This window comes from Papilio xuthus, unplaced genomic scaffold (assembly GCF_000836235.2).
Source record: "Papilio xuthus unplaced genomic scaffold, Pxut_1.1 DF824655.1, whole genome shotgun sequence".
NCBI lineage: Eukaryota > Metazoa > Arthropoda > Insecta > Lepidoptera > Papilionidae > Papilio > Papilio xuthus.
Window position 1 is genome coordinate 624593 of NW_013533994.1, and position 25297 is coordinate 649889.

At 32.3% G+C, this 25297-nt stretch overlaps 2 protein-coding genes across 5 annotated transcripts in view; both read right to left on the minus strand.

Moving 5' to 3' along the window:
• Cul3 (cullin 3) overlaps positions 1-4121 on the minus strand; it is an 8348-nt gene extending 4227 nt beyond the window's left edge. Inside the window, exons 1-7 of the mRNA XM_013325514.1 lie at positions 3987-4121; positions 3522-3671; positions 1823-2020; positions 1303-1488; positions 704-907; positions 235-414; positions 3-116 (exon numbers count right to left, since the gene is read on the minus strand). Of these exons, the coding sequence (XP_013180968.1) occupies positions 3-116; positions 235-414; positions 704-907; positions 1303-1488; positions 1823-2020; positions 3522-3581 (942 nt within the window). The 5' untranslated portion in view covers positions 3582-3671; positions 3987-4121. The remainder of the gene's footprint in view (positions 1-2; positions 117-234; positions 415-703; positions 908-1302; positions 1489-1822; positions 2021-3521; positions 3672-3986) is intronic.
• A 1513-nt stretch (positions 4122-5634) lies between these two features.
• Positions 5635-25297, minus strand: part of LOC106127531 (uncharacterized) — a 46664-nt gene continuing 27001 nt past the window's right edge. For 2 of the 4 annotated variants that reach the window (XM_013325622.1, XM_013325623.1), the window contains 5 exons: positions 7421-7613; positions 7004-7224; positions 6595-6855; positions 6190-6348; positions 5637-6031 (listed from right to left, as the gene is read on the minus strand). In XM_013325622.1, coding sequence (XP_013181076.1) covers positions 5864-6031; positions 6190-6348; positions 6595-6855; positions 7004-7224; positions 7421-7505 — 894 coding nt within the window. In that variant the 5' untranslated portion in view covers positions 7506-7613 and the 3' untranslated portion in view covers positions 5637-5863. Of the gene's footprint in view, positions 6032-6189; positions 6349-6594; positions 6856-7003; positions 7225-7420; positions 7614-22110; positions 22365-25297 lie in introns of those variants that run through there. The other 2 variants (XM_013325621.1, XM_013325624.1) reach the window with 2 other exon arrangements.

Genomic DNA, 25297 nt, shown 5'->3' on the forward strand with positions numbered 1-25297 from the left:
ACGGCGTCGGCGACGGTGCGCAGGCCGTCGGGCACGCGCGCCATCAGCTTGTACACGCACGCCAGCTCCGCCGTGCGCGTGTGCAGCAGCATGTGCACCACGCCAGAGTTCTCCATCTTGCCACACAAAATTCAAACTTATTATAGAGACTATTATAACGGAAGACCTTAGCCAGAACATCAAAGTACAATGCTAGGCAAAATCTGTGTTGGAATGGAGGGCATTAATCATCACCTCGACGATGGTCTTCATGTGGCGCTCGATGAGCTCGTGCTCGAGCACGGCAACGATGCGGGGCTCCGTGGTCTCGTCGAGGTAGTGCCGCGCGCGCTCCGCCTCCTCGCCGATGCGGGCCTCCACGCGGGCTATGTACACCGCCGCACTGTTCTCCCCCAGAAACTTTTGAGATTCCATCTATATACACAAACGTACACACATTATAGATATTTGTACTATCATATTATGGATATTGGATAAGAGAATCGAAATATAAATATCTTTCAAGGTAGTTCAGTGATAAATAATTTCAATGAATTGTTTAAATTAGCGTATTGTAAAGGAAATGACAGAGATATGAAAGTTTTACAGAAGGAAGGAAGAATCCAGATAACGTTAACAGTATTTTATCGTACATCATTAACATGTACAGGATGACGAAAGATAATGAAATACCACAATAGAACATGAGACAGAGAGATCTTACTCTATAAAACTCAGCTGACTGATGAAGGAAGGGCTTCTCGAAGTCCTCCTCGTAGACGGAGCGCGAGTTGATGCCGAGCACCATGAGCATTTGGCAGGCGTTGCGTATGGCCAGCCGGTCTACCACCTCGCCGCGCCGCTCGCGCGCCACCAGCTCCAGCAACGTTTGCCGAAGGTGGTCGCGGATGCACCCGTATCTTACTACCTGCACACAATAAACACCAATTCTTACACAATAACAAAACCCACAAGTGTATAACATAGGACAAGAACATAGATTAAAAAATATTAGCTTATAATTAAGTTATCACTTTTTACTTCTATCAATAAAGCCCAATGAATTGATTGTGACAAATATTTATATTACATTTTTTTTTACATATTTTAGTTAATTAATCACAAAAGAGTCACTGTTGTATGGTGTAAACACTGCACAATACAAGTTTTCACTACATCAGCCTTAGACATGTTCAGAAAACATACAAATCGGCTCATATTTAGTCCCGATGTCACTGCATGTACTTGTTTAGAGGTTATAACCAAATTATTTCCCTAAATTATAATAATTACAAAATTATGATAATTGTCTCATGAACATACCTGATCTCTGAAGATGATGAGTCCAAGATTATAAACATTATCAACATCATTTTGCTGCACATATACCCTGTCCATATACATAAGTATGTCCCGGATCATTACCATACTTGTTTGATGGTCCGTCCAGGCATAGTTTAAGGTCTGCAAGAAGCCATTGTGAAGGGAGTGCAACACATCTTCCCGTACCTAAAATAAGAGCTTATGAGGTTTAGCCCTACAAAAGATTGATAACTGGCATTCACTGAACATAATTAAATTTTTGATCAAAAAATGTAAACATAGCACTCTTTTAACATTTAAATTCAGAATAAATTACTACAATATTTAAGATCTTATTTGACATAACCATGAAAATTAACTTTTGTAATCTTACTAATGGAGCACTATGAAATTTAGCATAAATATAAAAAACATAGTCTGGAAGAACACATAGGCTACTAGTTATTTTTTTTTAATTGCGCGCAGACGGACACGGCAACGGCTAGTACAATTATAAAATTAATAAATAATTAAAACATACCTTATTTTCGAGATGATGAGTAACAACTTCTTTCAAGCCTGTATACAGCCTTTCCCCATGCTTGTGCAAGACCATAGTGTAGGCATTTCGATAGAGCTCCTCAAATGACAGTCCCGAATTATTTTTCTTTTGTATTTCCTGTATTGCATTCTTTAGTAAGCTCCATATACTTTCTACATACTTCTCATCCATTGTCATCTGTAAAAACCATACTATTTAACAATACCTACAAAGTTTATACTTCAAAAACATATATCATACACAAACACTAAAAAGCATGAGTTTTCTGAACGAAAGACTTTACAGTTTGATATATAATTTTATAAATATTCTTATTTCTTTACAATATACCCACCCATGTATCTGGATACATTTGATAATATGGTTCAGAATAGTTCCACACTTGAAATTTTCTTGTCATTTTGTGTTACTTATTTACTAAATGTTATGCAAAATTGTATAAATAACTAGATGCAAATACAAACATTGATATAACAAATACTATTTTATAGAATGTTTGGATTTCCACTGTTGTCAAAAATTATTATGATTGTGACATATTGAACACAAAAATTTTGTTGCAGCTTACAAATGTTTGTTTTCCTTTTTTGAATTTTTATGTCATTTATACATCAAAGATATAAATGACAATAACATTGTTAAAATAATTACAAATAAATAAATCAATCAAAAATATTATTTTTTAGCCTGTATTTTATATTTTACAATATACAAAAAAAAAACGAAATTAAACTGAAATTTAGACAAGAAAATTGGTCTATATAAACAGATTTAATTAGGTTCACTTTATTTTCAAAAATTGGGTAGTTTTGTATTTTGTGTATCATATAAATTTTAGACCACAATGCAATTTAGATATATAATAGAATATTTATGTAATTCATTTTTTATATCAACAAAAGTAGGTCATATAAAGTAATTCATATTCGTAAACAAGAGCTCCATGAAGTTATTAATATTACTTTCAGTATTTCAGTTTCAAAAATAAATAAATAGCTTAACCAAAAATAATCTGAACAATATTTATAGGATCAAAGCAAACATTAATTAACTTAGTCAGATAATCTCTTTATGAATAAAAAAGTATAACTGCAATCTCACTGCGATGTGATGTAATCAGTATTGTTCATGTTAGTAATAGTATTAAATTTAAACTAATTCAACAGACTAACAGTGCCCTTGATGACCCATCTGGGAAAAGTTATCGGAAAATTGCTGTTGAATATCTGGTACAAAATTGCGATACACTAATGAAGAAGTTTACAAGAAGATCCCATATAAGATATAACTTTTTCATTGGAGGGGTAGAAATAGATTGTCTCTTTGAAAAAAAAATTCTACATGTGTTTTGGTAGTTGAACCTCTTGAAAGACTTTCAGAGATCACATTCAAATCAAGTTTTTTCTTGCAATAATGAAAAATCTTTAGGAAAGAAAAAGTATAGGTAGTAAACACATGAAAATTTATAATATCATTTTACAATAAAGTTAATGTCTCTTAACCCAATTGAGATAACAATCGCTAGTTATTTTTCACCAAGTCTGGTTGCCATCTATTTATTCTTAATATAGATTGACTATTAACTTATAGAAATACAGTATACAGTAATATGACTAACAATATTGTTATTTACAAAACACGACATAGAAATGTTGATGGTAAATATATGTGTACTTACAGGAAAGGCTCTGATCCTCATCTTGCCTGGTTTGTCCTTCGGTAACGTATTTTTTAACATGCTCACTGCGTATGTTTTCAACTGACAAAGTACCTAATTCAACACTTCTTTGCTTTCATTTACAATAATACTTCATTGTTACTCTCACATCTGAAAACACAATTGTGGGCAACTGATCTTCTAATGTAATATGAGATAATGATTCGTAAGCTTGACCTTTAGCATTTATTCACTCAAATCACAAAATTGAATGAATAACAAATCAATCTTTATCCACGAATATGTGGATTGTTGAAAAATGGTTTTGGGAATTAGAGAATGCGATATGAAGTGACAAATAAAATATCAGGATCTCTCTGTCTCTCTCGTTGATTGTAATGGCAACAGCGCTATACAATGTGACGTTTCTTTTTTATTTAATTTTAACAGCATGTATATTTATATCACGTTTATAATGCAACTCACGTGTGGATAAACAATTTAACACACTTTCAGTAAAAACAATTGTCTGCTAAATTATTAATGTGGATTAATAATCCGTCTTAACATGTCTATTTCTTTCAATTGTTTCACTTCATTTCAGCCCACAGATTAAGTAAATGGGAATTTTAAAAACAGGTTTAGGTCAACAGACTATAAAAAATAAACGTTTTATTAGATAAATTCTTTTAGTTATCAATTTAAATACATTTTTAGCAACAAATGCATAACAGCTACATTTTTAATATCGTCAAGTAGTGATATATTTTTAAGTCTCGATTCACATAATTTTTAAGTCCCAATCGATTTATTCACTTTATTCGATGTTTTTAAGCTGCTCAGCTCAGCTCTACTATTTTGCCCCATCTAAATATCTAATGTTTATTTTTATCTAGTTTGATTTCAGTCCAACTCCACGTGGAAACGATACAACTTTTTGTGTTTTAAATTGATCTATCATTCGAGTCTTTGTTTAGGCAATCCATTATCACTTATTAGCATTATTTTTCCATAAACTCTGCTAGAACGAAACTCTCTTTAGAGATCTCATAACTCTTTTCTTCGCCACGAAAACCGTTAATCGAAATTCGCTCACTTCACTTTCTGCCTTATCTACATTTTATTTGTAAATTTTCTCCTTTACAATTGTGCTAATCAGTAAATATAAGCTTAGATAATATGAAGATGAGTGGGCATTAGAGGGAAAAAATAAAAATAAAACTTAAAAGAATTAAATAATCTATTTCCATAGGTGTAGCAAGTGTTTTTCCAAATAAATAATGCAACATCGAGGTTTTGTACTAGAAAGATTTTATTAGTTAAAAATTGTGTAGAGTTAGGAATTTTTCTATGCTTTATATCAATCTTAGGGTTCATAGATGTGAAACATACTAAGTACAAAGGTACTTAGTATCATCTTATGTTGTATGTTATATTTACTAGTTGTGTGTTCCAGTTACAAAAATTTACAAGTGTTAATATTCAGCAAGACTTAGCAAATTATCCTTCATTTCCATGCTGTTTTTATTAACATAAGATTTCAGTATCTTACATGTACAAGTTGTTGGGAGGTTTAATTTAAATAACAAATATGTGTGTCACTTGCATGTGAAGGTTTTCATACGATTAATAGATAAACGTATTTTGTTGTCTATGGTAGTGCATCTAGAAGGATTTATAGCCCTGACGCAGATTTACCGTAAACTTACTTTATTCTGAAAGATGGACAATCTAACCTTGAATTTGCAGTTATTATGTATATCGATATACTCGTAATGAACAAGACAATGAGGCGAACGACGACGGAAACGTATCCATTATAATATACTGAAGTTTATCCCTGTCCAAAATCTCAAGATAATTCTAAGTTCATAAAAGCTGTCGAAACGCTCACAAACGCTCGCAAAAATTATGTAAACGTGAGGAGAAAAGAGATAAAACGCACGATTTTATTTAGTCAATACAAAAAGAAATAACATAAGAAATATATTATGAACTAAAATATGTATGCTATAACAGCTAATTAATTTTAAATCATTACAACGAAATTAATATGATTTTAAAGATAAAATGTTAATTATATTTTTAGTCAATTGGCACAAGCAAAAAAGTAGAACGGATTTATTTTTTAAATATTGGTACCATCCAATAAATTAGTCAAGAAACAAGTCATACTAATGACAACACATTGATGGCATTTACAATATTTATTAGTAAAGATTAAGCGTATAACTTGCGACTAATAATCGTGTACTTAATAATCACTACTTATTTATTTTATTAAGTTTAAGTATACATTTATAAAAATATATTTTTTATTTTTGTAACACTATTACACGTATCACAATCTCAATTTAGAATAATTAAATGTCTTCTACAATGTAGTCTCTGGGGGAGGTCAGCAGGATGTTGGCCCATCTGAGGAGTAGTAACAACAGACATGCCGTTATGAAGAATGACACCATAACACGCAGGGTCTTCTCGGATCGTTGGTCACGGTCGCTAACACGTAATCGTTCTATCAGACCATTCTGTAAGAGAAAAACTACATAAGGACTTGACATAAATTAGTGCTATACTGTGGCCAATGATATGGGTTATTTTATTGACAGGCAGCCAATAGAAATAAAAATTTGTATAAATATATTAAAATAGATTTTGTCCATAGAAGTAAATTGTTGGATCTCACCCATCCCCCATGAGCAGCAATCCAAGAGCCGGTCTCTTCGTGCAGTACATCAGCAATAGCGGCGGCCGGCGCGGCCACTAGCTCGATCGGCGGCTCGCCTTCCGACGCTTCAGCGGCCTCTCGCGCCAATGCCCCGCATATGCAGTACACAGCTGCTATCTTAAATTATATTTATATTAAGATTTTATTTATTTCATTAAATACAAATGTAATTTTACATAGCAATAATAAGTTTAGGAATAAGAAAAATATAGCAGTAGTAGTTGTGCCCCCGACTTCGTCCGTCGGAGGTGAGGGGGAAGGAGTAGAAATAAAAGGAAAGGAGGAAGGAATTAAGTAAGAAAATAAACTTCTAATCTCTTCTATAATTTTAATTATATGGATTTAATGCTTATCATATTTCACCTTAGACCAGGTGATGTTTTCTCTGGTGACCCGCCTGGCGAGGGCTAGCGCCAATTCAGCAAGTGCAACGTCCGAGCGCAGCATGGTGGCGGGAGCGCGCGTGGCTTGACGCGCGATGTGGCGGAACGCATCGGGCTGCTTGCGTTCGAGCGCCGCGCATAACGCCCGTAGCGCCGCCAGCACGCCGCTCTCCAGGTTCGCCGACGCCTCCTCTCCGCACTCCGTCTCCAGCATTTGTTGGACACGTTTCATTACTATTTGCTGAAAAAAAAATTACACATTATTTGTTTATTTGAGATTCTAGTTCATCCTTATCGATCTCTGTTTTCAGGGGCGGTAGGTAAACATGCACCTATCGAAACTGGTATTTTTTTGACTTTTGACTGACTTAACTACATTAACAACGAACCTTGTTTGGGCATATAGATGATCTCCTAATTTGGGTTTTAATGTACTGCAAGCACAAGGCACGTCCTTGTCGGACTATTTGCGGTTTGACTTGTGTCGGCGAAGCGAGGCACCAGCCTATGGTGGCGGACAGCCGGCGGGACACTGCGGCCGCTGCCGCGCTCGAAACCATCGTGCTGAATCGTCTTCTTGTACGATCCAGAGGTGACAGCGAGCGAGGTGCTACGGTGAACGGTTTTCGTATCAGACGATTAGTAGAATATTTCTAATAATAGGATGGTGGATGATTTCCCACCAGGGCAGCACATTGCAGCATTAACCTTTATGGTAATGAAGTAGCAGTTCTATATGGTCCTACTGTTCTGCCTTACTGTGCTGCTCTCGTGGTAAAGTGGCTTAAAATAGTTGTGGTAATCACCAGGTCCGACTAGGCCGCCTTCAGCATTGGGCATGCCACTGAGCGGGCTGCTCAGCTTTCTGCGCGGACGCAGCGGCGGTACCATCTCGTCATCTTCTTCGCCATCGGGTGGAGTGACATGTATTGCTATGTTGTTGCCCTCTTGAATTCTCCTTCCATCCGATTGCCATCTTAATTCTTTTGAAGCCCCTATCTGAAAAAGAATAATGATGATTTTGATAATCAATTCAAGGGCAATTTAAAAATTAATCACATAGATGACAGCAATGGCTTTATTCTTTAATGTATATAAATGTAAATAATTATATTACTTCACTAATTATTCTGTTCTTAGATCACAAGATAAAATGACAAAGAAAATGTAACATACACCAAACACACAATGTCCAATTAGCTTTATAGGAGACGTATTGTCTTGTCTTACATGTTAGGAATGGACGAGATTTAGTGATAAAGTGACCAGCATTTCAGAGTCCTTAAATTTGGAGATTATCATTACGTTAGTTCTTATTTTGTAGCTAAATTTTTTTTTTAATACTAATGTAAAACTAAATAATAAAGTAATGTATTACTTTTTAGAACTCATAATTATTTCTATGATTAACTGTTTTCTGTTGAATAGAAGACATGAAATTATGTCCTGTTGAGTTGGAGTAGGTCCTATAGAATATCCTGACCGATTTATCAAAAGAACTGAGCTGATATTCGATACGTATTTCTTCCTAGTTCATATTTATTTAATTTACTAACTATTCTGGTATTGGTCTGTATATGGGAAGATATAATATTAAATTTATAAAAGAACAAAAGAAATAAGACAATGAGTAAAGTTACGCGCAGATTAAGACGAATGTCTCTTTAAGTAGTTGAACAAAGAGATTACGCTAAGAACAATGTACGTATAGAACAAATACCCAAAAAGAATTTGGTCATTATCTTAGTGACGCGTTACTAATGTTACAAATAAACTCATTACTACAAAAGAATGACAAGTCTGATGAACGAAAAGACACAAAAAGCGAGAAGTCGCCTACAGTTTATTCAATTCTGAGTTCATTAAAACGGTACAGCTTTAAATCTGTACTGTTTTTATATATTGTGTAATCTTCTATAATATAAAAATGAATCGCAAAATGTGTTGGTAAGCGCATAACTCAACAACGCCTGGACCAATTCGGCCAATTCTTTTTTTTTAAATGTTCGTTAAAGTTCAAAGATGGTTTTACGGCGCCAAAAATTCGAATAATTGCCGGGAAAAAAATATATTTTTTTCATTTTATGCGGGCGGAGACGGCGATAGCTAGTTAAATATACAAATATTGACCCAAAAATCATACTGCTGGACGTAGACCTCCCCCATCGATTGCCACAACGCCCGGTCCTATGGCGCCTGCATCATTCGTCCTTAAAATTGAGCTATCTTCTATTTTTCACTTCCTTCATGATCATGTTCTTTTAGCGCAATTGTAACAATCATCAAGACGTTATTAGAAATTGATTGTATATATCCAGGACACTGTAAGTATGTCGTGGGTATATTGCCTATTGAAAGTCTTGTTCAATGCAATTGAATAGTTGTCGTTGATGTCTTGATTGTTCGTGTACAATGTGATCTATTCTAAATGCTATAAAATAGAATTGCCAAACGTCTTTTAATCTTGTAGGAAAAGAATTAAATATACTGTTATCTTCTTTTATATTAGAAGAAAGAATCTGACTGGATAAAAATATATTTTTGTACGGTGTTTCATTATTCTTCTCAACATTTTCATCCTACGGTATTATTGGTTTTTCTTCCAGCAAATTTAATTGTATAAAGTCACTAATTACTTTCTCGTATCTTCGATAGACGATATCTTTATCTCTATTTCATCAAGTGTTTCTATTCATGTTGTTTTTTGTTTTAAGTTTTTTTTTAATAATCAAGTTTTCCTTAATCGATCAAGTTACGTGAACAATATAATTATAATAATAACTATTTATAGAATAAAAACTCCATCATGCGGTGTTAATGGATTTTTGCATTATTACGTAGCAGTAGTTGAAAATAAAATGCTATATCGTTATAATCGTCGATCTTTTTTTGGAAATCTATGATCCCACGCTAAATTTTCTTATGTTCGCAGTTTTCTTTGTCTTTATTAATAGTTTATGTATTATACAGGTTTGTACATGGGTAACATTAAACTTTAATTATTTCCAAGGATGTATAAAATAAATAAGTAAAAAAAAATACGCAACTAATTTTATCTTTCAATTTATGTACATTCCTCGAAATGGTTTAAAACCGATAGTTTTAATGGAACGGATTCGGGTAATTACCACTGCAAAGCAATGATTAATGGGGAAATTCGTAGTTAATTTAGATATACTAAAAACATAGTAAGTGTGAGTGTCTGTAAGTCATATCGAAAAATAATCGTACACATAATGTATTTGCGTTGCTGTTTACGAAAAAACATTTTTTTTTATCCGTCTGCCTTCTGTACGTCTGTTCGCAAGGCCGCGTTTTTCCTAATCACAGAAACGATTTTGACTGGACTTTAACGGGAAAGTAGCTGATGCATGCAGACATTATATTACTTTTTTCAAATTCTGCGGTGATGAAATTCGATAACGACCGCTAGTAAAATAATAGGTAAGTGACTAAAGTGATGGGTCATATTTTAACTAAGTAAAATATGCTAATGATATTGTTGTGAGACTTAGGAATTAAGTTTTATCTAGATCACTAATAAAAATGCCACGCAGGCAGCGTAGGATCCGATCGAAGCGATGATGACCCTGGCTCCCGCTGCGTTTGTAATGTTAATTCACTCGATCAATGCTACTGATAAACGTTGTCACTGGAATACTCAATCGAAGCCGCTTGAGGAAATTTCAGATGTAACATTATGGGCCCATGAGTCAATGCTAGTATCACGTTACATCGAGATGCTTCTTTGATAATTTATTCTGAAGCTTTGATGACCTTTTTGAGGTTACATATGTATACCATATGTAGCATATTTATTAATTTTTATTAAAGAATAATATATTTATAGAAAACTATTATGGCCCATCATTTAGACAGTAATTAAAATAAAAGTTAATATACTTAAGAGTGATGAAAATTGTTTTCTTGAAGGTTGTTTTTTTTCTGGTACAAACAGAAAAAAGCACTTATACTGTTGCAGGAAATTGGATCTGGATTAACACATACAATTTTATAAGTGAATTTCCATCGTTAAATTCAGAGTAAATATTTATATTAAAATAAAGGCAATACTTGGTTATCCAAATCAAGCTACGATTCGAGAAACCAATCGATTGATTTAGTTCGGAGAAAGTTAGGAATATACTCAAACATAGTAAACCCACATAATATTTCGATAAGTAATCAGAGGCTTATATAAGGTTAGGAGCTAAATAAAATATTACATACATGTGAATCGCACTAAGTATAATTTGCGACGCTAAATGTAATTTAATTTCCACGTATTTCTTGGCAAGGCTGGATATTGTGTGGGAAAATTGTATCACAGAATGGATAATGAATGTGCAAGAATATTAATATTCAAAAACACGTCGCTACACCGCACTGAGTCTAACTGCAGCTAGGTACAAAATAGGACTGTACTTGTAACCCATATTATAAATTACGCTTTCACTGCTGTGGATTGGAAGGCATTGAGTTATTTTTAAGCCTATAAAACTATACTTAGGTACTTAAGAAATATGTTTCTAATTAATACATTTTAAATAGTGCGTTTCTGAGATCTTTGATGTTCTTTGACAAAACAGATATAACAATATATTTGATGTCAAAGGGGGTTTTCGTCTCAAAACCCCACGGTAAATGATTCTGAGTGTAACACTATTTCAGTTCCGCTAACGGTTATGTTATTTATCAACATTGATCGACTATACGCTTTATCATTGTACGATATCAACTGATAAGTTGTATTGTCATAAAATATCTATGCAAATAAACGGTGAATCATTAGTTCAACTTCATTATATTCAAATGTTCAACTTAATAGTTGCATATAAGTGGAGTTTCATCATAAAGTATTGACCATTTTTATATAGAACTAGCTGTCAACCGCGACTGTGTCCGAGCGGAATTAAAGAAAATAGTAGTACCGTACGTGTTCTTCCAGACTTCGTTCTAATCTATGCCAAATTTCATCAAGATTCATTGAGTCGTTCTGGAGATACCTTCTAACAAACATCCATCAATCCATACATCCAAACATTCGCATTTATAAAATTAGTAATGTGATAGTGTAAAATTTATGGTATAAAAAACGCACACGTTTAAATTAATTTATTGAAGGACAACATATTTTAATATGTTTAAGGAACATAAGAGACAGATAATTTATTTTTCTGCTTGAAACATTTTATTACTTTTGTTGTCACACATTTCTCTCGTAATTTTAACAATGCTGGCGTAAGTAAAATAAATATGCTTAATGCAACGCTGCAATTTATGGGTATTTTTAAAATAAAACCAACATGGATACATAAACCCTTTATCGGTGCGACCTCGAGCATAAATCGCGAGCCAAAAACCTCGCCAACAAGAGTTCCTAATTGGATTTTGTGTCTCCTCGTATTTCACCCTTGAATGGAGGTAGTTTATAAAAAATATTTCTTTACAAATTGACATACATTTATCTCCATTTAAAAAAAATCATATACATCTCACATAAAACAACTAAAAAGATACTCACCTGCTATTTATCGTCAGTGTTGTATGGATACATTGTTAAAGGACAAATCTTACTTATTTCCGATTTAATTTTCGCAATAGCCTGCAAACTTATTGATCGTTTGACTTCTGATAAAAATCTGCTTCTTAATTACCACCCGATTAGGTATCATAATAAATTCTTACCATTTATGAAATCAGAATTTAACATTATAAAAGAATAGCAGGTGCCCGCGGCTTCGTTCGCGCGAAGTTAAAAAATACAAGTAATAAATTAAACTTATGTTACCTTGGGATAGAATGGTTTTCTCAAAAGTGTAGAAATTTTTCCAATTGATTATGTTTTGTTCAATGCAAAAAAAAACAAAAAAATCATCAGTGCAACGAATGGCACGTTTTTTTTAATGTGGGAAAACAATAAAGCTGAATTAATGTATTACATCGATTCGTTTTTTACACGAGCTTATCAGTGGAATGTACGAATTGGAAGCATTAATGGGCCAAGGGCTTTAGTTCGTTCCACGTATCGCGATGAGACATAAATACGTAGACTTGATAAGAAATGTACAACAGTAATGACGAACAGGGTCACGTTTTAACATATATTGATGCAAAAATCTTTTGGTATGGGCCTGGGAATTTACATGATATTTTTTTTCAATAGATGGCGTTAGTAGTATGAAAAAGGAACTAATTCATCTGATGCCTGTTATTATACTAACCCAAATAAATGTATAAAATAACGATGCTTCTAAGAAACACCTGTGACAAAGTGCATTATGTAAATGAGATATTACCAATATAAGCACTCATTGGTGCATAAACACGACAAAACTGTTTGTCTACACAGAATCATAATGGCCTGCCTTTAACGTAACCGTTAAATGGAACACGTACGGTTCATTTATACAAGAGTAATGCCTTATGCTATTAACAATAAAATCTATAATCGTAAAACCAGCTGTTTAAGAACTATGAAATATCGTAAAGTGTACCTGTTTTCTATTCTTGTCTTTACGCGCAATGTTTATTTCATCGTAACGGATTCTGGTTCCCTTACGAGCGGGGACCGGTCACTGATCTTGAATCCATTAACTAAAGAGAAGCTGCATTACACAATACGAATAGTATTTATATCCAAGATTCTAACAACTGTTAATATTACTTTTATTCTAGAAAGTTAAGAACAGTTTGAATATTGCTTGTGTATAATTTTAATAACTTATCCCTTTTCAAAAAGGCGTATTATTGACATTGCATTGTTGCTAATTTTTTGTAACTTTAAACACAGGTACAAAAATTTGAATAAATAAATTCTGATTGTACAAGATATAAAATATTTTACGGTTAAAACACATTGCGAAATCCTTGCAATAATTTTGTATAGGGTTGAATGGGTTATCCCGAAAGATTTTATCAGCGTTGATAAATGTTTAAAGTTAACACACTAGAACTATATTCAGCTAAAAAACCTTTAACTATAGTTATTATGCAGTTATGTAAAGGTTTAATTTGCTTTTAATATTTCCTTTGTGGGTCGTTTTAATGTAGAATTATTTATCTCTTGAGTCGTAAAGTTGCAATTTGCATTTCCACTACTAGGATACTCGTACAAAAATATAGTGATCCCTCTTATTCTCTTTGCATAAAATTGAGATAACAATATGTTGGATAGGTATTGTTTTTTTGTTCGATCATTGGAAACTGCGGTTACAAATGACATTACAATCGCCATCTTTTAATTGTCAAAGCAATAAAGTTAATTTAAATATTAATTTTTAATCATAATTGAGCATTCTCGATCGATGACACGATTGGATCCCTTTGTCTACGGTCGCAGCCATTTGTTTCTATAAGTCCATCCTTATTCTAGCTCACCGTATACTATAAAAATTAAAAATCTAGTGTACTAGTTAGCAAATTAATTATGAAAACGATGTTGTGCATAGTACCGACTTGAGAAATAAATAAATTAATGTGTGATTTTTTTATTGCATTTTTAGCACACATTGTTAAATTTAAAAGTACAAATTTTTCTTGCTTAAATTACGGCTGTCCTTGATTTGTCTCAGTAACGATGATAGAAGTTGAGCATGTTTTATAAAATGTTATTTGTCCGTGTATGTTAAAGAAGACGAGTGCGACGATGTTCTACGGATCACTGGATCGGAATGATCGATTAATGGACACCTCGATTAATTACAACATTCGATGACAAGATAAAAATAAAATCATACAAGGAAACTAACGGTTTGTTTAACCAAATCTTAACAGTTTGTTTCGCTTTGGAAAGGTCGTATGAAGTTTAGGGTTCGATTGTTTGATTGTTCGATCCGATTAAAGTAGTCCGATTGGCCCAAAGGGAGTTTTTCCCATTTCGCAGATTGATTATATGAATTCCGAATAATGAGTAAAATTTCCGTTGATGGACCAACTAGCCGGAAACAGCTGATTGCTTATAGGAAAATATAAAAGAAGCTAATTATGTAGTTGTTCCTTTAATCGTTATTTATTTGTTGTCAAAGATATAGTAAATCTGACAAAAATATATTTCATCGTTTTTTAGTACGTACAGGTAGTCAGTTAAAATTTGTAATATTTTCAAATGGCATTCTCAATACAGATCGTAAACTTGTTTTTGTCAACAGAGGGCAGTAAAATCTACAATATCCATTTTATTACTTGCTCGCTTCAATCACAGCAATGAGTCATGCGTCGTTCATGTGGGAAACGATTTGTTTCATTACAGGTGCAATATTTCGACATTTTATTACTTATTGATTGACATTTCTTAGGTCACGTTGTAACGCGAACTGTTGAATAATAAGTATGCTAATAACTTCTTCAGCAAGCAACACTTAAATTGGGTCTTGAGACCTTGTTCAAATAATAATGATTTCATATTTAGAATTCTACAGAATATTAAGGAAGATTGATTGTATTCAAGGAAGTGCTAAAAGTGTTAAATATTAAAAGGTAGCCTTAAACTTCATTTGGTAGGTAAATGAGGCAAAAGGTATCTGTGGATATTTTAAAGTTTTCAAGTAATACCAACATTAAAAATAAAGTTATTCTCATCCATCTTAGAAATAAACAAGAAAAATTTATATCTTACAATATAATATACAGTTGAAGCGTACGATGGACCAGTTTAATTTTACCAATGCGGTGACATGAATTATACGAAGAATAAAACGCAACAATGTAAAGATGGAGATAGCTATATATGCAAGACTAAGATAAACCATACGGGATCTTTGAGGTTCGGACATGCGGATAGGGCTGCAAGTTGCAATAAACGTAAAACCCTGGGGACAAAAAGCGACAGTATGTCAACTCCTCGCCGAATGATGGAAAAAAGACGTCTCGAAAGAGAGCGATGTTCTTTGATCCATAGCGAAAGGTAAAAATGACATATAGTGAGTTGTTTCAGATCAGCCACTTTGACCTGACCTTTGACATTGATGTCATGCCCGTAGCACAAATGAATGTATACAATGCAAACCGAAAAAAGAACAACTTGGTCCGCATAGTTGACTAAGGCGTAGTCTTCCTACTTTAGGGTAAGTATGAGCGACTTGGCAGAGACATAGCATGGACGCACAAAACAAGGAGATGTGACAACCCTACATATGAGATGCGTTATGAGAACGATTAATGATACAGTATAGTAGTAAAAAGTAAACATAATGTACATCTTTACGTTCACTGACGTCGCTCTGTTTTGATAACAGCGAAATTTTTATGATATTTTGTATTGCAGAATTCTTGAGAAAGTGTGCTATAGGATTTGTTCACTTAGTTTTATGAAATTGCTCTCTACGTTCACAAGCTAGTTGTTTGTTGAAGAGGTTAGGGAAGAAGGAAACGTTGAACATAGAAAGGGAATGTGGTTTATATCCCGGGACAAAACAGATTGTGTAGATTCCATATCATCTATCTTAACGAGATGTTACCAATAGTACAAGTTCCAAACATGCTTATCTTATATAAACTATTATAAAAACAAATAGACTCATTTAAAGATAAATGCATTGCGCATGCATCAGAGAGACATGTGAATAATTGACAGTAATCGTTTTTATTTTATCGCCAATACTTTCGTAGTCTGCATTCTCTTTAATTTCAGTCGTCACTCGATTTAATTGACAATGAGAATTAAAATAAATTTTTCTCTACGATATGAACTTTATTGTAAAGCGTTTTTAACTTTACTTTTAAGATATTTTAATGTTTGTTTAAAGGGATACATATAGTACGTAACGTTTAAATATTTCTAAGACATTGGTATTTCTTTCCGCAGCAAAAACCTTCAGCATCATCATCATCAACCTGCCCTTATCCCTATTGAGGGTCGGCACATTATGTACTACTCGTCCATACACATACGCATAACCTCTTTCTCACAGTCATTCCATACTTTTTTTGGTCCTCTACCTTTGTACCCTTGCTTGTCGCAATAATATTTTTACAGCGCCCATTTAATAGAGGGAACTCAATACATAAAAACATAATCACACACTGTGAACTACAAAAGGTCGCTAAATTTAGATGTTTCGTCTGTTCATTGCGACCTCTAAAGATCAACTCATGAAAAGGAATGGTAATAAGACATTTTATGAATCAAATGTTTTCCGTTGTTTACTTTGAAATTTAAAAGTAATTGCTTTTATTTTTGTAAAGTCGTTTAAAGATATTTATAATATAACTTTGTGCTTTGCTTTTTTGTATATCTGTTTATAAGGCACCGGACTCTCGCGCGTAAACGGAAATGTGTCGTATCTACGTATCATTCGGGAATAGTTGATAATACAACCGAAATAGCTAACTCCATTTATATCATTCTGAGTATAAGCTATTAGTAGTATAAGCTATTAGTCATTTGTAGTTGAGTAAAACAAAAACAGTATGTGGTTATAACGATTATTACCTAGGAACACATAAAATTCAAGAAACCAAGCTATGTAGAAAATAAAATAACTCTTTCCAATTGGTAAAAATAAATTATACAGCCATGTTATAACTTACAAAAACTGAGCTTTGGCATTTTTGTAAGTCTTTTGACGTCTGTGATTTTTTAATTTTTTTATTAATTTCAGTAAAAGTTTTTTTTAAATAATTACGTGAAAATGACTTAATTATTTCTGTTGGGAAGACAAACGTTTTAACGAATATAAGATAACAGCTGTAGTCTCTCAACAAATTTGAAAATCGTTTATGATAAGGTTTTACGTAGCTGCTTACTGAGTAACAGCGATAATTCGGATATCATGAGTGTAATAGTTTAACATGACTCATAATGTGCTTTTAATTATGTTTGTTTGTATCACTTCTTTGTACTACGTAATACTTTTAATTGGCTTTATCTACTTGGTTATAGAACGCTGTTCTTATCAAACATTCAGTTGATGAATGTAAAATTAAAAACAATATAGATGTAGTGTGAACGAAGGAAGTGAATCCAGATGACATATGATGGAAATGTCTGGAAGAGCAGAACATATTCTGCCATTCCTACGTAAGGAAAATAGACATGACTTAAATTCCTATGTCCCCGTTGTGGGACTGAGGGCGTCCACAGTGAATTTTACAAATTCAAGAAACGAACCAAGTAGGGAAAAGGACAGGATGATAATAATTTAGTTAGAGAGCATGTGATAAGCCCAACTTGATGGTGATTTTAAGAAATAAAAAACTTTTCTAAAAGGATTCCAAGTCACATCAGCTTGAAAAGAATTTATTTGACGCGTATTGTTCTACGTTTCAATTTAAAATACATAATAGTATCGAATTCATTTGTAACCATTTTTTAATAATAAAGTTATATTTTTATCGAAAAAAAAAGCGAGAACTTAGTTGCGCACCTAATATTATTCTTAATAAACTTTTCGATTGTCAGCTTTCTGTTCTGTTCTACTAGTATAGATTTAAGCTTAGTTGATATCGTAAAAACATTAGGGTCACTTTGGTACATTTGTTATTTTACACAACTATAAAATACAAAGAACTGATGACTTGATATCCGTTAACCCGCATGTCCTGTTTGTCATCAATTTAATTTAATTATGTCCTCAAATAAAGAGATAACATAAAATTTAAAAAGATTATCATAGTGAGAGAAATTATCAATTAAGGATAATGATGATGGATGATCAAGGTTAGAAAAGAGTCGCTTCTTAAAAGTATTATATATAGAATACGTTTAAAAGTTTATGTAAACTTCTTTAAAGCATGTCCTTTTCTTAGTCTTATATCTTAAGTAAATATTATTAGGAATAGTAATTTATTAGTAATTTAATTAAATGATTAGTGTTTCATGTCACGCAAAATACGCGCTAACCATGGATTTGCGGAAAATAGACCTCATAAAACTACTAATGTTTCAAGTTCACGATTAGCAAGCATTTTAGCCCCGTGAGGTAAGGTAAAATGTTTTTGAGAGTACTACCGTAGTTTCCTTGCAATATTTTATTAAAATATGTCCATGGGCATCGATGAACAACTTGGTGTTCCAATTGCGCATTTGCCTCCTAATCTTCCAAAAAAAAACTATTGATTTAATTTTTTTTTATTTAAAAACAACTGCATAGCATCCTTACAGTATATAACCAATTTGACACCATACACATAGAGTACTACATAATAGTTTATACGATAACATATTTTATAATAACAGTAAATAACACATAACAATAACAAAAAAAAAACATAGATAAACATTTTATCTATTTAATAATAATCAATTTGCTGTTAATCTTTTTAAATAAATAAAATTTTAAATTATAAAATTTTAAATTATAAAATTGTGAGCGCATTTTTTATAAAGCAGATGTAAAATACTGCACTTATGTTCTGGCTTTAAATGTAATATATTCAATATTTTACATTCCTACTACACAGTTGTACAATGCATACGAAATTCTAGACCACATAAAATCTGAATGTTTAAAATCCTTACCTAGTTCCGAAAATGTCGTATTTGTGAAACTATGTCACTGTACTTTAAATCTGTAAATTTTATTAAAACTACTTAACTTTTAAAGAGAATTTGCAAATAATAATTAAACAATTAAACTTAGACATTAAAAATTAGCTCTAATTTATACTATAGAATTAAACTTAGGTATATATTTTTGAACCAGAAAAAAATCCATACTGTATATACAGTGTTCGTACTTAATAAAAACCCTGTAGCTATTTATGTCTATTTTTCTGTACGACTCCATGACGTCAGTACTACTCAAATAAATGGCAATATACATTATTAGCGAGTTGCGATCCTAATTGAGGTATTTGAACCACTTCATTCATGGCATTGTTTAATATTTTTAGACGATACCTCATTAAAGTTGTTACGAGTAAAATACTAACAAAAATTAAGTAATTGTAAACCGATCTTCGCTCTGAGATGTAATTTATTGTGGAAATAAGTTATTTTAAGACTTTTCATTGTTAGATAAGTAAAATAAAATAATAACAATTTGGTTAGATTTTTCGTTTCGTTAAAGTTATTTGTATTATGATAGAAGAGTTGTTTGCTTTACAAAAGTTACTGTAACTATTAAACAAAAAGAGTTGAATTTTTTTAGTATTTTTCCTCATATAGTTATCGATCTGGCGATACACCAGTACCGGCTTATCGTTGAATTTTGGGACACGCTGTATAAAGATATTTGCTTTATAGATTGTCATTGATTATGTTCAAAACAATACAAGTTAGTTTGCGTAAAGAACATTTCTATGTAAATGTTTAATGGATGGGTTCGAATACTGATTAAATTGTTATTTTATACCATTCTGGTGTAATTTATTTGAGGAACGCCCTTAAATACTACTTCGCTGTAGAGATGTTACCAATTTATATGTCAAAGGCAGTGAAAGTCTTTTTTCTCAGTATGTTTTATGATAAATTTATTGTTTACGTATTAAATAAAAAATAAAAGTGATGAACACAACGTTATTACTTAAGATATTTCAATACTTCATAATGATGACTAAATATGAATTAAATTACTAGTCTTTTATAACTATTAAATGAATTATAGTTTTTATGAGAAATCTAGCCAAATATTATCAGACATACTCTAGCTGTCGACTTAGTCCGCTTAAAGATAAAAAAAACTTGATGCTTCTTATTAAGTTTATTTTATCTATGTGTTCTTCCAGGCTATATTCTACATGTTCTTTTAACAAACATTCATCCATCCAAACATTCCCATTTATAATATTAGTAAGAAGTAAGATAATATCTACGTACTTCACGCACATACAAAAGGTATCGGTTAATTAAACAAGATTCCTGTAATAAGAAATTGCATCTCAGTCTGTACTACATCGAATGTATTTGTCTATTATATGTTGCTTTTTATGCGAGTCAATATATCATATGTCTTATGACGTAAGAAACTTTGTGGTTAACAGAGCATTTCAGTATTGTCCTTAAACCGGTCTTATTTGCTGGAGTTGAATAATTTTAAGATAAAAAATATATGAAAGATATTATATAAAGATTAAGGATATGAAAATGCAATGCCAAAAAGTTTTATTTACTATTTGAAATCAACATAAATTCTAAACAGTTTCATGATATTGGAAGAATGAGGCGTCATTCGATTTATAGTCTTTCTCGGAGTGTCATTGGGGGTATAAGCAGGCTTATTGGTTTGGCGTAAATTGATTTTTAAAAATTTAATAAAAATTCAAAATTTAATACTTTTCTTAAGCGTTCATTATGTTGAATACACTTTTAAATTGTTTATTCTCTCCAATTTCATTTAAAATTCTATTTATTGTGAAACTGCACTTTTTTATTTTGTTTTTACGTTTCATAAGCTAGCGCTTGACCACGATCCCACCTGGTGAAGTGGAGATTTGGTCGAAAGATGGTACGCGCTAGCTTAGTAAGTGCCTATTCACTCTACTTTTGAAGGTCCCAATATGAAATACACTATAATAAAAGTACGTCACTACATTAAAATTACAAAAGTACTCAGCTGATTGATAAAAAGATTTTATAAATAAGACTTTTAAAAAAAACCTGTACTAAAACAAATGGAACAGCTCTAATCAAAATCTTTTATTGAAACTTTTTCTTGGTAAGTGAACGTGTTTTGAATAACGATGGCAAGAAATGTACGTGCTAAATGTTGAATGCTTTTACGCATTATTAGCACTTTTCTTGACCAAAATTTTTATCGGATTAAACCATTGAATAATACCTTAATCTAATTGCGAAAACCATTTAAAATATTTTGTACGATTATTAGGTTACAATGAAAAAAATAATAATATACGTAGCTACTACTACCTCTTATTTATCTATTTTCGTATCCCTTGAAATACGAGAACATATTTATTAGGTCCAATATAAACGTTAACTACTTAATAGCTACAGTTATAGAGAGGAGTTATTATTTAAGATTCGAACCTGAGACATACTTCTCAAAGCTAAAACTATTGAAACCTTAATATTTTTAAATTACTGTAACTGTGATGTATAATTCAGATAAAACTTAAATTGATTTCGATATTTCGATAAGTAATTTGTTATGCAGAATAATGTCACCGTAAAAAGTATTTTAACAAATGGCATTGACCAAAAAAGTAAGGAAACAATATCAAATATATTAATAAGAGAGAGAAAGAAGATCTAGCTTCCTTTGAACCACATAACAAACAAATTTATACAAGCAAAAGGTAAACAAACGTCGGGTCGTATAGTTAATATACTCGAGTCATAAAATACCAACAATAATTTGTATTCATACCATACAGTTAATATGTGGCCTATTGTAGAATTCGTTTAGAATATTTAAAAAAAAGTTATAAGTCAACGACATAAGGTAATGATTCCCTCTAAATAAACATTAACTTGACTTTAACTTGTCATTTAAATTAACTAACTTGAACTGAATAGGCAAGATCATTAGACCGTATAATGATCGTGTACAAAGCGCTAGGCAACGAGCATACTAGGTAATAAAGAAAGCCTTACCTTGAATCAATTGTTGTTCGTAACTCTCTTGATGTTTCTGTTGATTTCTCTCAGTATATTGGATCCGATGCTGAATGATTCTATACACTTAGTAAAGAGTACACAGTTGTATGAAATTATATAGGAATTTTTAATGAATAGTTGGTTTAAGAAATGTGTGAGAATATGAACGCGCGATAGCTACGGAGTGTTCGTGCGGCATGCACGAGCGCCATACACGGCTCTCGGTTATCAACTAAGCACATTAAAACGCCGGTTGATACAAAAGCGGACGTTTTTCTTGTTTGTTAACATCACACATATCGCTACCAATCTGGACTTATTAAATTACTTGTTTCCTACGCTGGTGGCGAATGAAAGTTTTTAATTAGTTCTAAGGAGCCGAGACTGTATGGTTACCGCGTGGGAACATGGAAGTAGAAAACTTTAGAGAAGCGATCTAACTCGTTGCAGGATTATAATTCTGTAATCTGTGCAAGTAACACGGTCGTTACCTTAGTCTTGAGTCATAATTGCCTGCTGATAAGATGCACTGTCTATTAATACGGTGGCAACGAAGAAGCCGGACATCACATGGTATTTGTGATAAGAAAATAACATGCAGGCGTGTTGCCTACCTTTAATGTACAGAAAAGAGATGCAGGAATCGGGTATTCTTCCGTATTCATATCATAAATGGTTGAAGGAGGAAAAGAGTCTCCAGCACTACACTGATAGAGTGACTAAAAAAGACTTCCTCTTCATGTCTGTCTTCTTCAGTTGTGACGTAGCACCGGTCAAGCGTTCTGCTGATTTTTAGGAATGAGATGACATAAAATACACGTTTTTCTTCAGAGTGTGTGTGAGTGTGCAATATGACGTCAGTTTAGAATTATATACAGTAAGATGTTTATTATTTTCCATGTTAATGCTATTAAGGTTAATTCTTAATGTTGAGTGCATTTCGTATTCTCTCGAGACGAGGGCTATATGTCTGGAGCTGTAGAATAATTAACATATTTTCGGATATCATACCAACACACAGCACAAGAAATTTCTGTGAATAATTCAAGGTAAACTCGACGCGCTAGAATTTTAATGCATGTGAGAAAATTGTTCATCTATGTTTAGCAACAAACTAAAATGGAATAATTAGCTATCGCCTTAATTTTATACGGGGAATTGTATCAAGAATATTATTATATGTTATACAATATAACACAAAGAATGATTCTAAGTTAATGGATTCATATATCATATTTATAAAGTGGAGAAAACTATTAGTTAGAGTCATTGTCCGGTTCCGATGGACGATCGTCAATAGCGAGCAACTCGGGTCAGGAAGATACCTCTATAAGGGAGAAAAATATTGCAGTCCCTTGGACGTTTGCTTATCCAGCCAGGTTCGAGGTTATATTAAGAGGTTGAGAGATAAGGAACATAACTGTTTAATCAGACTTTAGTGCATAAAAATTAAAAAGAAAATTCGTAATAGGTTGGTTAGTATGCAACAAATTATAATACTATTAACGTTATCGAAGATTTTGTATACAAGCCAATCTTACTAATATTAATGGGAATGTTTGGATGGATGGATGTTTGTTGGAAGGTACCACTGGAACGGATCTTGATTAAATTTGGTACAGATGTAGAATATAATCTGGAAGAATACATAGCCAACTTATTAAGTTTTTTTTAATCCTTGCGGAGGGAGATGCGGGCGACAAGTATTATAAATATACGAAATATCTACAAGGGTTTTTTTTAATTATTTATATATTTGATACGAAATTTTACAGAATAAGGAAGTCAGTGTTATTTGATATCCTTATGAACAACCTCTGTTCGTAAGAGATTTGTGTCGACAAAGGTTCGAACCGTCATTCTTCACAAGTGAGCAAATTCCAATAACATTTTTCTATGTCGTATTACATGTAACAGGCTCGTATAACATTCGATACCATCATAGTAAAATTTTCGAAAGATTTTTGTTAACAGATGATTAAGAAAAAATTCAATGTTATTATAGAAAGGAGTAAAATTTCCTTTGTTATTTTTAAGCAGCAGGCGCTACCTAAGATAATATAAATGTTTGCTCCGCATAAATTTGCTATGCACTTATCACAGGCGTTAGACCACAACGCTAAGAATTCAATAGATAATTAGTCTACACTAGGCACTTTATTAGGTTCTAGGTAAGTAGTTGTTTTAAGGAAAAAAATGGTTAAATTAATTTTATTAATTGCACATTTAGTTTACGTAGAACTAAATCTACCATTTCGAACGGAGCTGAAGCGAGTGTTATTAATGTATAAAAATAATTAATGTGTTTAAAAAAACGTAATTTGATTTTGGCAAAATTTAAATTTCAAATCTAGAGACAACATCTGCTCCCGATATCTCAGCTTTGAAAAAATGCTTAGAGATGGCAACGTCGGTTTTTTTTAATTGCTACTTCAATTTTAGCGTAGATATTTCAAGACAATAAATACTGTTATTTTCATCTTGTACTAAAAGGGTGATAGAAAAGAAAACAATTAATGATTTAATAAGAACTTACGCAAGCTAGTAATAAAAGAAGAATATAAATTCATTATCACCGCACTATTAGTAATAGGTAATTTTAGTCAATTGAGCTAAAGGTCATAATAAAACATGGATAAAATACATATTCCTTAAAACATTGCCCTCTTGGCAGTCGTAGTTTTCCAAAAAAGTAAATTTTTGCACGAATAATGTGCGATTTCATATATTCAACTATCTGAAAAGAATGTAATTATTTGAGTCCTTTGTTCGTGTTCGATTGTATTGAACCGTTCTCAGAATATATAATGGAACCGTTAAATTAAAATTAATTTTAGGCCAACTTTATGCTAAAAACAATTTTGGTATGATAATGTGAACATAAAATGCCATCATCTGTGTAAGATTAATTACCTTTTGAAATACGAACGAAGCATTGAAAAGTTGTTAATCAACATTTATTACTATGTATATGAGGGTTTGTATGTATGTTTCATTGTGATTGGTATCATTTGATTCGTATTCTTCTATGGCCATGAGTTTCTGAAACTAAAAGCTCCATTTAAAACATATTGTTATCTCTGTTTTGTCAAAAATTATGACAGGGATGACGATATTTAACTAAGAACAGCGTCATTTAAATACCTATATTATATAGAAGTATTTGATACATGAGCGTCGGTGG